Genomic DNA, 16030 nt, shown 5'->3' with positions numbered 1-16030 from the left:
TGCTTACCTGCTAACAACATGAAGGCTTTTATCCCAACTTTTAATATTACAAGGATGGGTTTAGTTAAGGGAGTCCCAACCGAGTGGTCTCCTGAGGATATTATGGAGAACACTAACGTACCCATTGGGTGTGGAGAAATTCTGAAACTCAGGCGACTTAACTATAAAGTCATGGTAAACAACACACCTACATGGAAACCTTCGCAAACAGTTGTGTTTACATTTGATGGACAAGTTTTGCCTAAACGTGTATTTATGTGTTACAACTCTATGCCCGTTAATTTATATATATATCCGACTATTCAATGTTTTAATTGCTGCCGCTTTGGACACACTAAGGTCCAATGCAGGTCAAAGCCTAGGTGTTACAAGTGTGGTCAGGGCCACACTGGAAATACTTGTAATGTGGAGGAAGACCACGGTTCTTGCTGCTCATGCTCTGGGCTGCACTTTGCTTCAAGCAAAAAGTGCCCAGAGTATGTGAGACAAACCAACATTAAACTATCAATGGCAGAGAATAGCCTGTCCTATGTTGAAGCATCAAAACTACATCCCCCCATATCTAAGTCATTTGCAGATATAGTATCCTCTATCCCAAATAAATCTCTTCCTGGTGGAAATACAGTTTTGCCTGGTTCACCACCTCCACGTACACTATCTTACAAAAAAACTTTTTTTACTAAACCTAGAACCCCTCCTCAACAAAGTAAAGGTTACGATCATGTTGCACATGAGTCTCTTGTAAGAGACTATAATATACCAGAGCCATCTAATGGTTGTGCATATCCATCATCCTCTAATGTAAACTCACAGACAATAGCAGAGCTAATTACTACATTAATCAAATTACTTTCACAACCCAATTTATCTATACCGTCCCACGCTGCTAATTTAATTCATACCTACACTCATATTAATAATGGCCAACATGGACAGGCTAGTTCAATGGAACTGCCGCAGTATAATTAACAAAAAACATGAAATTATACATATTATAAATACTTTTAATCCTTTTATTTTTTCTCTATCTGAAACCTGGTTAAAGCCAGATCATGTATTTAAAATCCCTGGTTATTTATGCTTAAGAGAAGACAGGGCTGATGGGTATGGTGGTGTATGCCTGCTCATCAGAAACTCTAGCACCTTTTCTTCCTTCCCTCTTCCTTCACATAGTGACAGCTTTTCTATTATTGCAGCTATTGTTGATGATATCTGTTTTGTCTCTATCTATGTCCCTCACCCCTCCTTGCAAATTTTCAATGAAATTAAAAACTTAATTTCAGTGCTTCCTCAGCCTTTCATGATTCTGGGTGATTTCAACTCTCATCACACATCTTGGGGTAGCTCGGTTTCTAATAGTTATGGGTATGCATTATTGGATATCTTAGACATGTATAACCTGTGCATTTTAAACTCGGGTTCTCCTACTCGCCTCACAAAACCTGGTGAAGCAATTAGTGCCATTGACCTGTCCATTTGTACTCCCAATTTAGCATCTTCTCTATCTTGGTCTACTTTGTGTTCATCTTACAATAGTGATCATTATCCAATAATCATTTCATTTCCCTGTAAAAAAAATAGTAACATGTTTATTCATAACTCTCGCCTCAAACACAAAATCATTGACTCTAAATGGAGTCAATACACTTTATTAGTAGAAGAGAAAATTAATACTTGCTCAGAAATTAATGTCACAGATAGTAATTATTTCAAAACTGTTTTATTAGAATCAGCTGATAATGTTTTTCCAAAGAAAAATCCGCGTAGTAATAAGTTGCCATCTCCACCATGGTGGGACGAAGAGTGTACCACAAGTATTAAAAAACGCAAGGCAGCTGAGCATAATTATCGCAATGATATGTCTATGGAAAACTACGAGACCTTAATGACTGTGATGAAAGAAGTTAAAAAGCTATTTAAAAAAAAGAAATCTGAGGGGTGGAGGAAATTTTGTAGCACCTTATCACCTGGAACACATTCAACTGTCATTTGGCGAAATATCAAAAGATTTAGGTCAGCTGTCAATCCTTCTAACACGTCGTTACTTCCTATAGAGTTAGCTGATCAATTCCTTGATCGCTTGGCTCCTCCTTCTGCTCCACTTAGAGACTTTATCCACTCTTCTAAACAAAATAACTCTGATGCCGCCCCTTCCTCTCTAAATCTACCTTTCACGTTAGTGGAATTAAAAGGTGTATTAAATTACGTCAGTGACAGTGCACCTGGGGAAGATGGGATCCCATATTCATTTCTGTCTCACCTTGGTGAAAATGGATTAAATTTCTTTTTAAATTTAATAAATAAAGTTCTATTGACAAATGACATACCGCCATCTTGGCGAAGTCAAATAGTGCTGCCATTTTTAAAACCGTCTAAGGTACGATCTGATATTAAATCATATCGTCCGATTGTCTTGTCATCGGTGATAACAAAAGTTGTTGAACATTTAATTAAAAATCGGCTTGAATGGTATATAGAAAATAACGAATATCTGTCCCCAACTCAGTTTGGATTTCGAAAAGGTAAAAGTGTATGTGACAATTTAGGCATATTAGTTACGGACATTCGTAATGCTTTCACAGATAAAAAGTCAGTAGTCGCTGCTTTCTTGGATATTAATTCGGCTTATGATAACGTTTTGTTACATATTCTTAAAAGTAAATTAAATAAATTAAAGGTTCCTTATTTTTTAACTAATTTCATTGTCAATCTTCTTTCGGAGAGGAAAATTATTTTAGATGTTGGCGGCCCTTATATGCCTAGTAGGCTGGTATGGAGGGGCTTGCCACAAGGGTCTGTTCTGAGCCCTTTATTGTACAATATTTATACATATGACCTAGAAGATTCAATTGGAGATTCAGTTTGTTTATTACAATATGCCGATGACTTAGTTATTTATGCCTCTGATATGTGTGTAAGTATTGCTGAACAACGTGTTTCCTCCTCTTTATCTTTGCTAAAATCCTGGATGGAGGCAAATGGCCTAGATCTGTCTCCCTCAAAAAGTTCCGTTGTACTTTTCACTAAATCCCGAACTCCTCCCTCACCTACTATAACATATGATCGTCATATATTACCCGTTTATAATCAAGTAAAGTTCTTAGGAGTTATACTTGATTCTAAACTAACAGGTCAACCACACTGCGAATTTGTAGTTGGTAAATGTGAGCGACACTTGAACATGCTGAGATGTCTCAGTGGAGTTTGGTGGGGTGCTCACCCAGCCACATTGAGGTTGGTGTATAATGCTGTTATTAGAAGTGTACTGGATTTTGGGACCTTTTTCTTAGATCCAGGTAATGTAGCTGGCTTTAGAAAACTAGACCTCATACAGTCTAGGGCTTTAAGGATTGTTTCTGGTGCCATGAAATCAAGCCCGGTTAATGCTTTGCAAATAGAATGTTGTGACCCTCCATTAAACTTAAGACGTCAATATCTGTCAGATAGATTCATTTTTAGAATTGTCCAGTTCCATCATCCCCTCATCTCCAAACTGGAGTCTCTTTCTCTAAAATTACCCTCTTCACATAAACCTATACCTTGTCTATTAAAAAGCTTCCTGAAATTCAAACAATTACAAGCCCCAACTCATTCCTTTAATGTACTTCCTCTATTTAGCTCTTCTTATGATTCTCTTCTTCTTTCTCCAGAGATTTGCTTTTCTCTTGGCATTGAAAAATCTGATTTTAATGCCAATGCAATTTTTAATTGCAATGTCAATAGCAAATGGCCTAACTGGCATCAAATGTACACAGATTCATCTAAACACTCCAATGGGTGTGTTGGTGTTGGAGTGTTTCACAAACAATACAACATAGTTCAGAAAATTAAATTACCTCCGGAATCATCGGTCTTTACCGGTGAATGTTTTGGACTACTAAAAGCTCTTGAATATGTGTTGTGTTTCAAACTCAAAAAAACCGTTATATTTACCGATTCCTTAAGTGCTTTACAGAGCTTAGCAAAATTTTCACTAAAACTTAACCCATTTTTTCATGTAATATTTGAATGTAAGAGAAAGCTGTTGCACTGCCAATTACACAACTATTTAGTTTCATTCTGTTGGATACCTAGTCACTGTGGTATCTCTGGAAATGTAAAAGCTGACAGTTTGGCTAACAGTGCTACTGAGACCGGTGACGTACACCCGTACAAGAATTTTGGCCATGATCTTGCTGCTTTGCCCGGCATATATCTCCACAAATCGTGGAATATGTGTTGGGAAGAGAAAGGCCGGATTAAGGGTCGTTTCTTGTATGCTATACAGTCTTCCGTTCCCAGGAAGCCATGGTTTGCCAAATTGTCGCTTGGTAAAACCACCACTTCTACTATAATCCGTATGCGTCTGGGACATAACAGCCTTCCAGTTCATTTGCACAAACTTGGTATCGTAACTAGTACCGCCTGTGAGTGTGGCGAGAGCTATTCTGACCTGAATCATGTTTTCTTTTCTTGTCCTAAATATGACCATTCTTCCTTATACACTTCTTTAGTATCTCTCTCTGTTCCCCTTCCTACCAATATTTCTTTACTTCTTCGAGATTTAAATCCCCTTGTATATAGTATTATAAGTATATTTATTGTAAATAATAACATTAAACTATAATTTTGATTAATTTTTCCCCTTATGTAACTATTCTGATTTTGTTGTAAATTTAATGCGTTTTCAATCATCTACGTTATGTCGCGATAAGTTTCCTTCGTTTTTTATTATTCATAAACTGTAAATAATTAAAACAGCGACTTATAAAAATCTTATACCTACTTGACACTGGCTAATGCACAAACCGTGCCAGAGCCATAAAGGAAAAAAAAAAAAAAAAAAAAAAAAAAAAAAAATTTATTATTTTCATTTTCCTATTATCAAGGCGTATTTAAACTATACAGATATATCTTATTTATTTTAAGATGGATAAAGAAGATCAGTCTTGTAATATATGTTTACAAAGATTGGGTTCACCACTGGATTTAAAATGGATGAAATTTTTAGAAAATTTTGGTATTCAGGTAATTTTACTTCATTGCTTTCACTGCTACGAGCTCACTCCTCAAACGAGAATAGTTGGTACATAAACAGATTTTGTTTATAATATTCCCAATTTTTTTTATAAATAAATCAATTATTTATTATCAATATTATTTTAATTTCAGGAGAACAATATATTTTTATGTGAATGGTGTTGTCAGACTCTTTTGAAGATGGAAAGGTTTATATTGCTTTTGCTGCATCCCAAAGACAGAGGGAGATATAAGGATCAAGAATTGGTAGGTAAAGCATTTTACTTATAACATATCATTTGTCACCCTTGAATGGCAGTTTAACTTAATAGGTAACACACATGAAATATTATATACTTTACTACTTTCCACTATATAAACATTTAATATGTAAACAATACTGTTTTCAGAATATTCAGAAATTGGATTCGATTAATATCCCACCTACAATCAGAGAAATATACATTAAAGAAGAAACTTACGAAAATGATGTTAATAATATTGGAATTGATGATTTAGACTATTCAGAAGAAAATGTTGGTGAGAATATAAGGTAAGCATTCTACATCATCATTATATTAGTAAAATTTTACAAGTATAGAGTATGTATTATAATAAAATTTCCATCTAGTCAATTTTTTTTAAACTCTTACTAGTGTGTAGTGTACAGTACTTATTATTTTGGTAATTTTTAGTGTATTGATTGCTTTTATCAAATACATACTAGCTTTTTAGCTCACGATATTGACCAATATATATTACTGTAAAAATGACTTAGCTTCAAAAATATTTTTGTACAAATTATATACATAAGGTCTTATTCATAGTGCACCATTTGATCAATTCCAAATAAAATGTCATTGTTTTATTTGACATTCTTCCACCTAAACAATAATGGCTTTAAGTTGGAAAGTAAAATTATTGTTTTTTTGTTATTTTAGTGAAACTAATGCATACAACATGAACTTTGAAGTAACATACCTATCGCATGATGACCAAAAAAATGAAATATTATTCAAAAAGAAATCAGTCAAATTTAAAAACATGTTGTATAAATGTGAAAAATGTGGAATTGGTTTTGTGTCACATGAAGCATACAAGGATCATAATTTGAGACATGATAATGTGAGTCATACATTTTATTTTTACATATAAACAATATTGCTTCATTTCTTAATCTCAAATCTGGAATCAAATAAATTTAAACAAAGGCGGGACCACAACCATGTATACCATATATAGGTCTTACAGCCACCGGGATTTTAATGCACTGGTTCGAAAGTTACTTTAGCCACTAGGCCAACCCTGTAGTTGCATAAAAGTAAATTATTTTAAAATTAAATTATTTGTTTATTGAAGTGAAACTTCTTTATCTAACTATGGGAGAAATTTTGTAGCAAATCGTCACGTTTTTCGGTTACGCGCCATGTTGCATTTTGAAGTCAAACTTCTTTATCGGCGTTGGAAAAAAAATTACTGTCACATTTTTTTATCAAAGTTCAGTAAATTATTTATTATTTATTATTCGACACTTAATATTTGAATGACAATTAAATTAATTATATTCCTAACATATCTTCCTTTTTCCGTCCCTCTAAGTATCGGAAATCTAAACTTTTAGATTTGTATAAATATGAACAACACTTAAAGATTGTTTCACTTCTGTACTTTGTTCACACACACTTTTTTTTTCTTCTGCATTGGTACTAATTTCCTATATTAATAGTTATTTAGAGTTTTTAAACCAAGCAATCACAATGACCAAAGAGCTACAAGAACTGAACATTGTGGTCTAAACTATTGTAAGTTATACAGTGCAGATATTACATGTTGTGTAATGCTTCTAGGACACAGCGATACACATTTGTCCCATATGTCACTTGCATTTCAAATCTCACTTGGTGCTGTCCCAACACAAATTATCTCATAAGAGGCGGTTTAAGTGTGTACTGTGTGGAGTGAGTTTTAAGCGGTGGGCCCATGCTGTGGGTCACCGATTCCACTGTGGGAGTGAGCCTAGTCTAACAAAGTGTGATCAGTGCCAGAAGATATTCGAGTGAGTGATATTTTTTAGTAAATTCATTACATAAAGTTACAAGTGGCTAAATGCAGGAGAACTTTTGGGTATGTTCATTTCATTCATCCATTTTAAGGCATTGCCTACTATTAACATGGCATAAACATGACTATACTAAAAGGCCCGTTGATACAACCAAGCTATGCTAGGATTGGCTGCTTTGTATAAAACTATTTCAATGTTAATATTACTTTCAAGTGGCATTTAAAATCATTATTTTGTCAGGGATAAATGTAATAATATTTCTATTTTTATTTAGGACATAATGTAATCATAAATAAGTTTTTATAATGTGTCTGTTATGTTGCCTTATTAAAACCTTGCTGTTCAAAGGAAGGGTTCAGTCACAGCTCGTAATCAAATCGCATTTGGACGATAGCGTTCTACGTATCCGTATCGCAGCGGGAGTTGTAAATCCAGAAATAGATTTTCAAATTTTGCAACTACCCTTACATTTCTATGAAAAGCGATCGCTTCAACTACCCACATAAGTTTTGTTTTTATGATTTAGAAAATTTTGGACTGTACGATTTTGCCTAATTTACTAAACTAAAGTCTAGCCTAATTTGCTTATAAACATACTTACAGTCTTTCTTAAGGAGACGGTACACTGTATTCTATTTGTGTTACCCGTCCATAATGAAAATTCTATTTAAGGCTAAAAATAAGTAAATTTTGTTTCAGCAATCAATACGCTCTGGATATTCACAAGAAAATACATTCACGGAAAGAAAAATATATTTGCGACGAGTGCGCCAAGTGTTTTGGAACGAAACAGCATCTTATCATTCATTTGAGGTTCGTACTCTACTCGTTCAGCTATTATCGCAGCACCATTAGCCGAAGTATTTCAGATTCCGAGTACCAATTCTGAATATTCTAAAAGGCTGGGAACTTGTGAGCCTTGTTCGGGGCGGCGTCAAGTAACATCAGGCGTGTTCTGCACGTGTCCTTAGAAAAATATTATAGTTTAAAGGATATAAAGGAGCAGTGTTGGTCCAGTGGCGTCTGCTGTGCAAGCAACAGTTGCAAAGTTTCTATTGTCTAAAATCATTTAAAAAAAATTTCAAATAGCTTTTCAAACTTCATCAGATGTAGTTTGAATTCTCGCTGACCACAATTGGTGAAAATCATTAGAAAAAAATCCTTCTGTGTCTGACACACACTGTCGTCTTGTATAGGTTTCCTCACGATGTTTTCCTTTACCGTTTGAACGAATGATAAATGCGCACATAGAAAGTCCATTGCTGAACAGCCAGAGATCGAACCTACGACCTAAAGATGAGAGTCGTACTACTATAATATATATATATACTAGCTGACCGGGCAAACGTCGTTTTGCCATGTATATCATTTATAATAAAAAATAGGGGTTGATCGTAGAGGGGTGAAAATTAGGGGTTGTATGTATTTTTTAATGCTGTATCATAAAAAATTATCTAAAAATTAAAAAAAAATAGGGGTGGACTACCCTTAACATTTAGGGGGATGAAAAAAAAATGTTGTCCGATTCTCAGACATACCCAATATGCACACAAAATTTCATGAGAATCGGTCAAGCCGTTTCGGAGGAGTTTAACTACAAACACCGCGACACGAGAATTTTATATATTAGATATATATATATTTCTAAGTATTATAATTTTTAGGATGCATACAGGTGTGAAGCCCTTCAAATGCACAAAATGCGATAAATCTTTCTCGACTAACTCCAATTTGAAGTCGCACAAAGTGGTGCATTCTGATGAGAAGATGTTCTACTGTGTGGAGTGTAATAAGAGCTTTAAATCTGAGAAAAGTTTGAAGAGGCACTTTGCAACGACGTCCAAGCATGTTGATGAGAAAATGTAAGTGAGAAAAGTACCCTCGAACAAGAGCTTCGGTGGTTGATTGTCAAGGGGGCAGGGGGCACATAGGTAGGTAGGTAGATTCGAATTCGATTTAGGGTCCTTCAAGAAAAGAGCGTACCGATTATTTCAAGGCCGGCAACGCACTCGCGAGCCTTCTGGTATTGATTGATTGGGCGGCGAAACATTAGTTTCTTATGACCTGTAGCCTCAAAACGTATTTAACAAAACTGGTATATTTATGAGTGCTTGTATAAGTTTTTCAGTAAATTTCAAGTCCATCTTTCTTGTTTCGTTCTTATAAATAATCGAATGCTACAGACGCGTGCGTCCACACGCGAAACCGCTTCAAAATGGCGGCCAACGGGCGGCGGCGAAATCACGGTAGAAAGAGACAACATCATAGTCAGTTTTGTACGTCAGATTATGGAATTTCGCTCCTGTTTCGACACCACATAAACGCACAGCAACTATTGTGGTTTCGTAGTGGAGGTGTTCTTACAGTATAAATGTCGAAATTGAAAAAATGTATTTGTTTTTTTTTTAATGGCTCTGGCACGATTTGTGCATTAGCCAGCGTCAAGTATAGGATTTTTTATAATTCGTGCTTGTCTTTAGAAATGCGACCGTTTCCTCCATGTACGGTTTAGGCACTCGCCCGGTACCGCACAACCCTCCCAAAGGCCGAGAACAAATTTTAAATTAAATTAAAACTTGCCCTCGAACCGGGAATCGAACCCGGTACCCCTCACCTAGCTGCATTTATAATTCAACTTTTATGAAATCGTATTTCAATTGAATAAAATTGATGCAAAATAATTGTAAAATTGTTCCCTATACATCAATGTTTCTTAAATCTGGAGACTCCTTAGGAAAGAGACAGAAATATATGTCTTATGCGCTTTTTTAGGTACTCGTGCGCAGACTGTATGAAATTATTCACGTCAGCTGTGTCTTTGTCGTCGCATAGGCGAAGCACACATTTATCCACAAGTAAATGTTTTATATGCGATAAGGTAATTCTATTTAAATATTTTTTATTGTTTCATAATTTGGACCAAGCGTCCGATGCAACTATTGATTTTTGAAACTACAGTCAAAACTGATTACGACGACATCGTTTAGAACAACATACCGGTTTTATTGACTAAAATCAAAGGTCGCGGCTGAATTATATGACGGTTTTACATAACAATAAAACCGATATTATGTGCCGAGAAGGAAAACATACAGCATTGTATAATGAAGAAGCAATGTATACTTAGCCATGAAGTGCGATACATACCGAGTGAAATAGTTCCGCTTAGATAGAATAGATGGCGCTGTAATCGCCTCAACTTCATACTTATCTTAACCAGCTAGGACGGTGTCATTTCCACAGTCATAGAGTCTTCACCAGGAAGAGCTTCCTACAATGCTGTATGTTTTCCTTCTCGGCACATAATATCGGTTTTATTGTTATGTAAAACCGTCATATTGATGTGCCTCCGGAAAACATACAGCATTGTATAATGAAGACGTGTTTGTTATCTGCTGGTGGATGTATATAGTACAATATAAAACACAACGCTATGATGATTATGAAGAATTAAGGTCCGGGCTTTAGCTAAAGCCGTTATTGTTTATATAACTATTTTATTTACTTGCCATTATTCTTAATCAAAGCATAAGTATTTAGCAATTATTATTCTTAGTTACGGTCTAAATATAACTACAGTTACTAGTAACTATATACTCATCTGATTTAGATGTACAATTAACATAATAATATAAACTTCCTATCATAACAACAAGGTATTTCTATAATTACGATGGTGCAAATGTATTAAAGAAAGAGTGATGAGTTTTCTCTACGAGAGTCTATAGCGCGGCAGTAATGATTAAAGTGTGAAGATTTCCAATTACCCCGTGTAATAAAAAATTTCATCTATTGGTTGATTTTCGACCTAATTATTTTGCTGTTGATGGATAAAAAAATATTGTTTAGATTTTTTACTTGAGATCTTGTTGTACCTGTTACTCAAAGCAATATTTTTTTTTTTTTTTTTTTTTTTAAAGACAGTCCACACCAACTGACCCAGTCCCATGCTAAGCTGGCGAAGCCTGTGTCATGGGCACTAGGCAACGGACACACATACATATTATAGAAAGATAGACACATAATCACATATTTAAACACCCAAGACCCAAGCACAACGCCAAATGCCCATCACATCAATGCCCGTCCCAGCCGGGAATCGAACCTGGGACCCATGGATTCGCAGTCAGGGGCACCAACCACTAGACCAATGAGTCGTCAGGACTAACTGAAGTCTCACTAAAGTGATAGGGCATATGTTTTATCGTGGTGTTTAGAAAATTTCCATGTTGACTGGCGTCTTGAGTGTCTGTCTTAGATTCGAATACCGGTGTTAAATAAATGTTACCACCATCATCCACGAATTGCTCGTCAGTAATTTCTAATAAAGTTAACCCTGCGGCCCAATGCTAAATGCAATACTGTGGCTGTTCTGCGAGCCGTATCGAATAAAGTGTCCCTAGGAGGGTTGGAAGAAAGCCAGTCTAGTACTATTCGCGGGTCCCACGTGACGGATGATTTCACGACTTTTGGTTTAGCTACTCCTAATACTCTGAGGATGTGTTTAATAATAAAATTTGAAAATGTTTGTTGTTCTACATGGGGACCGCAAAAAGTTAAAATTGCCGATTTGCGAACAAGGATGGTTGATAGGATAAATTCCTGTTTTGGCTTTCTGTACTGTCTAAGTGTTTGTTTTGTAATATTATGTATGTTAGCTGTAAGATTACTTATAATTAAATAAATAAATTAATAAATTTTCTTTTAGAAAAAGTGATATTAATTTTTTTGCAATATCGGCTGTTTGAGGGGATTTTGGGTTCACTTGAGAGTTGTCACACCATGACAGCCCTCTTTTGATTGCGGGTAAATAAGTGGACAGGTGGAGTGACCAACTCTTCAAAAGTAAATCTTTTTCCAGTGTGGACCAGTCTATTATTTGGGCACCCCACCCCCAATTTCCCAAACTTTTAGGGTCAATGCTTGTATTTGTGGAGGAGACAGTGCAATTGTCGTATCTAGGAGTGTCTGCGATAGGTATTGAATTTCGTGGGGGTGATCTAGAGACCTAGATTTCAGGTCCTGCAGCCAGAAACCTTGCGGCCAATCTGAAGCAACTATCAGATAGGTTCCCGTCGCCCGGTTTAGGTGTGCTAAAACTCAGGGTAACAGACTTGGAGGGGAAAACACCCATGCTAGAGGAGGAAGGTGCCACTACGCAGCCTTTTTTCCCCTTTATAATCTGTCTGCTATGATCACCCTGGTAGGTAATTTACCGACAGAGTTATGTTGAATTTGTCCGTCAGGTGCAATAGTTTGAAGGTTAGTGTAAGTAACCCTATCGATTTCGTTCCACCTTCTGTTTGAATGTATGCAATCAGAGTTTCATTTGTCCGATTGTATTAACACGTGTGTGTTTTGTAATATTTTTACATTTATTTTTATTGCGGCTATCACTGCATATAAGTCCTTTTTGTTGCAGTGCCACGTTTTCTATTGGTATGACCATTTTCCAGACAAGGTTTCCGTCTAGATGTGAACCCCCCCCCAACCCCAATCCGAGGCGTCCGTCGCTAGGAAGTGGGTTGCAGGTTCTTTGTGTATAGGCGTCGTCTGATGAGTAGCTCCGAGCCACCACATCAGTTCTTGCCCTACAATCTGAGGCAGCAGTTGACCTCGACGGGGTCGGATCTTGTTGAATTGTCGCAGAAAGATCTGTACCTGGCGACAGTGAAGCCTCCCGCGGGGCACGAGTTTAGTTTGAAAGTTTGCGAAGTTTACTTGCCCTAGCAAAGCTTTGTAACTCGCGAATACAACGCATAACTATGGTTTTTGCGCTGTATTTTTACCTTGGGTAGCGACATCACATTGACCATAGTATTCCAGCGAATTCCAAGGTATTCAAAATTTTGGGTTGGTACCAATACGGATTTTTTGGTAATTGATTTTCCAACCTAGGTGTTCCAAGTGTTTCACGGCCTCCGCGGCCTGAGAATCTAACTTGGCGGGTGTTCCAAGTGTCTCACGGCCTCCGCGGCCTGAGAATTTAACTTGGAGTGGTCTTGGTTGACCAGAAGGTAGTCGTCTAGGAAGACTAGCACTCGACATCCCTTCGCACGTAAGGTCTCCGCGACCCAACATGATACTGCAGAGAAAAGGTGTGGTACTGACGCTAGCCCAAAAGGAAGGCAAGTCATGTTTTCGTATAACTGCCCTTTTTAGCTGAGCCTTAAGAAAGGTCGGTGTGATCTCGCTGCCGGTAGATGGAAATAGGCTTGTGATAAATCTATTTATCATCCAGTCCCCTAGTTGAAGAAAGTCTGGGACTAAGCCGTGGGTGATCAACCGAAAATGTTTTGTCTTTACGAATCGGTTTAGTTATCGCAAATCTACAACAGAACGCATCGTGCCGTTGCTTTTCCTGCGAAGAACCATTTTGGATATAAAACTGGGGGTTTTGTTGAGAACTGTTTGTAGGATACCTTGCTTCAGGAGTTCTATGATTATCTGCGATGTCGTAGGTGACGGTTCGGTTGCGTATTGACTTACTAGTCGATTTATTTTATTTATATTGTAAGTGTTTATTTATTTATTAACAAAGCGGTTTCTTGTACAGAGGTATGCGGAATCCTTGAATTATGTTGGATAGTAATTTTAAAGTTGTTGTTTTAAAGTTGTTTATGACTATCGATTTTCCTGTTAAACGTCGTTTCTTGTTTTAGGTGGGTATTACGAAAATTATTTTTTCCATTTTGTGCCTGGTGTCTGTATTTGGATGTAGACGCTTACGATTCTTTGTATCTAGGTTTAAAAAGCTCTTACTCTTGAAGGTTGCGGCGGAGATAACCAGAATTGCGGCCCACCGAGGGATTGTATTAGGGACGCGAGCTTACTTTTGTCAAATAAAAATTCCTCGCTAGGAGGTATATTACTAAGCGCAGTTTGAATACTTTTGGTCCGAAATCTTACTTATTAATCTTTTACGCCTAGTTTCTATACCTTCCGCTCGTTTTCCGCATACAATTTGCAGGGTTTGTTCATGCAATTTGTAAGAAGGTGATTCATTACCAACAATATAGGTTATTTTTGTGAAAAGATTTAATCGCGGGTTTTAATTCCGTTGGGTTATTACGCTTATTAAAAGCTTAATATATTATTATATTTTTATATTTTTATATATTTATTTTGTAATTTTTTTCTTTTTTATCGGCTTTCTTAATAATCTTTTTATCATCAATATTTGTGATCAATATTTGTGACCAAGCCCAGAGATTTCGATTTTCGGGTCGACGGATTAATAAAAAATGGCTATAGTAGTTGGTCGGTCAGTGGGTACCCTCGTCATTGGACGCACTGGCGTTGACATTTGGTACATAATATCGTTGATGCATTATAAAATTTGTGAGGAAACTCACCTGATTATATTACGCGTCGATCATGGGATCGACCGTTACCTGTGCTACTCGTTTCCTTTTCTTTCGTGGCGGTCCCTCGCGCTCCGAGTCGCTATCAGACGCGCTGCTGGTGCACGTGGAGTCCTCTTTGTCTTGTTCGCGACCTTGCTCGACACTTTTTTAGACTACTTGCCTGATCGGCCCCGGCGGCGGCCTTATCGGCATCGTGAGTCCATTACGCAATTGTGATGTATAATAATGCGTTTTACTAATAATTAACACTAAGAAAGACTATAAGGTTTTAAGTCGTTATTGAGTTGTTTCGGTTTCGACCGCACGCGGCGAAAGTACACAACGCTATGACTGTGGAAATGACACCGTCCTAGCTGGTTAAGATAAGTATGAAGTTGAGGCGATTACAGCGCCATCTATTCTATCTAAGCGGAACTATTTCACTCGGTATGTATCGCACTTCATGGCTAAGTATACATTGCTTCTTCATTATACAATGCTGTATGTTTTCCGGAGGCACATCAATATTGTATTATACTCTTGTTTTTTTTTCCGTCTGACATTTCACAAGTGTTGCTACTAAAAAAGTTCTCCACCGAAAAAGGGACAAATTTGACTTATTTGAGGGCATAAAAAAAGGCTACGTATTCTTTACGTTTTACCTACAAAAAAAGTAAATCTAAAAACTTTACTTACTCAAGTGACCTAAAACAAAATAACAAATATTTCAATATCACGAACAATATATCGAATTAACTTTAATTACTTTGTTACTTTTTAGCTGGCATCACTGCCTACTAATTCCATGTTTAGTAAACCTTTTAAAAAAAAATGTTTGCTTTACTTGTGCGTTTTTTTACTGTTTCTGATGAAAAGGGACGTAATTATCACTCGCCGTTAAACCGCTTTTAATGTGGAGCCCCGCACTTAATCAAATGTATGTATTGACTCAGATGTTCAGACTCGTATTGAAATTGAAAAATGTGCCCGGCCAAAAAGGTTTGCCATCTCTGACATGTCAAAAAGTTATAGCTGTTAGAATTCTACGGAATTAAAAATCAGAGTATAGGGACTTAATAACACCGTCATCGGCTGTTCGACTATCGGTTTTTACGACCAAATTTGAGTCCTTTCGATGTCGTTATAACAGATTTTGACTGTATTTTTTTTACTTGGGGAAATGCATTTGTTTACGTGGCGCGAATGTTTGTGAATTAAAACTCCAAGGCGTCACCAACAATCGCACTAAGTGATGCGGTAACAGCAGAGCCTTATTCGCCTCCCGATTGCGTCAGCCTCTAACGCCCATTGTTAGTTTGTGATGATGCTTTTATAGTAAGAGCTAGAGGAGATCGAGTCAAGTACTAGCAGGGATGGATCAGCTAACCTTCTTTTGATATTTGGAATTGATACGTGAGTTCTAACTATGACCAATGGATTATTCTTTTCGAACTTCGTCCTTTCAGAAATTATACATTTTTAAGATGAAGCAGTTAATTAGGTTTTAAATTTTCAGATATTCTCAAACAAGTCGAATTTGAAGAAACATCTCAAGATTCACTCCCAAAGATGATGGTTGGGAAAAGATATACGCAATTGAAGTCATATAATAAATATTGTTACA

The 16030-nt window shown here is 36.6% G+C and overlaps 1 protein-coding gene across 1 annotated transcript; it reads left to right on the top strand.

Annotated features, from left to right (window-relative positions):
* The first annotated feature begins 4835 nt into the window (after positions 1-4835).
* On the top strand, positions 4836-16030 carry LOC125061313 (zinc finger protein 664-like). The gene is made up of 9 exons (XM_047666697.1): positions 4836-5007; positions 5152-5265; positions 5409-5551; positions 5940-6123; positions 6846-7054; positions 7760-7873; positions 8725-8922; positions 9833-9938; positions 15923-16030. The coding sequence occupies exons 1-9, from the start codon at positions 4909-4911 to the stop codon at positions 15977-15979; spliced, it is 1224 nt and encodes a 407-aa protein (XP_047522653.1). The 5' UTR covers positions 4836-4908; the 3' UTR covers positions 15980-16030.

This window comes from Pieris napi, chromosome 23 (assembly GCF_905475465.1).
Source record: "Pieris napi chromosome 23, ilPieNapi1.2, whole genome shotgun sequence".
In the NCBI taxonomy this organism is placed as follows: domain Eukaryota; kingdom Metazoa; phylum Arthropoda; class Insecta; order Lepidoptera; family Pieridae; genus Pieris; species Pieris napi.
Note: the sequence above shows the minus strand (reverse complement) of the source record. Positions and strands in the feature narration are given on the sequence as shown.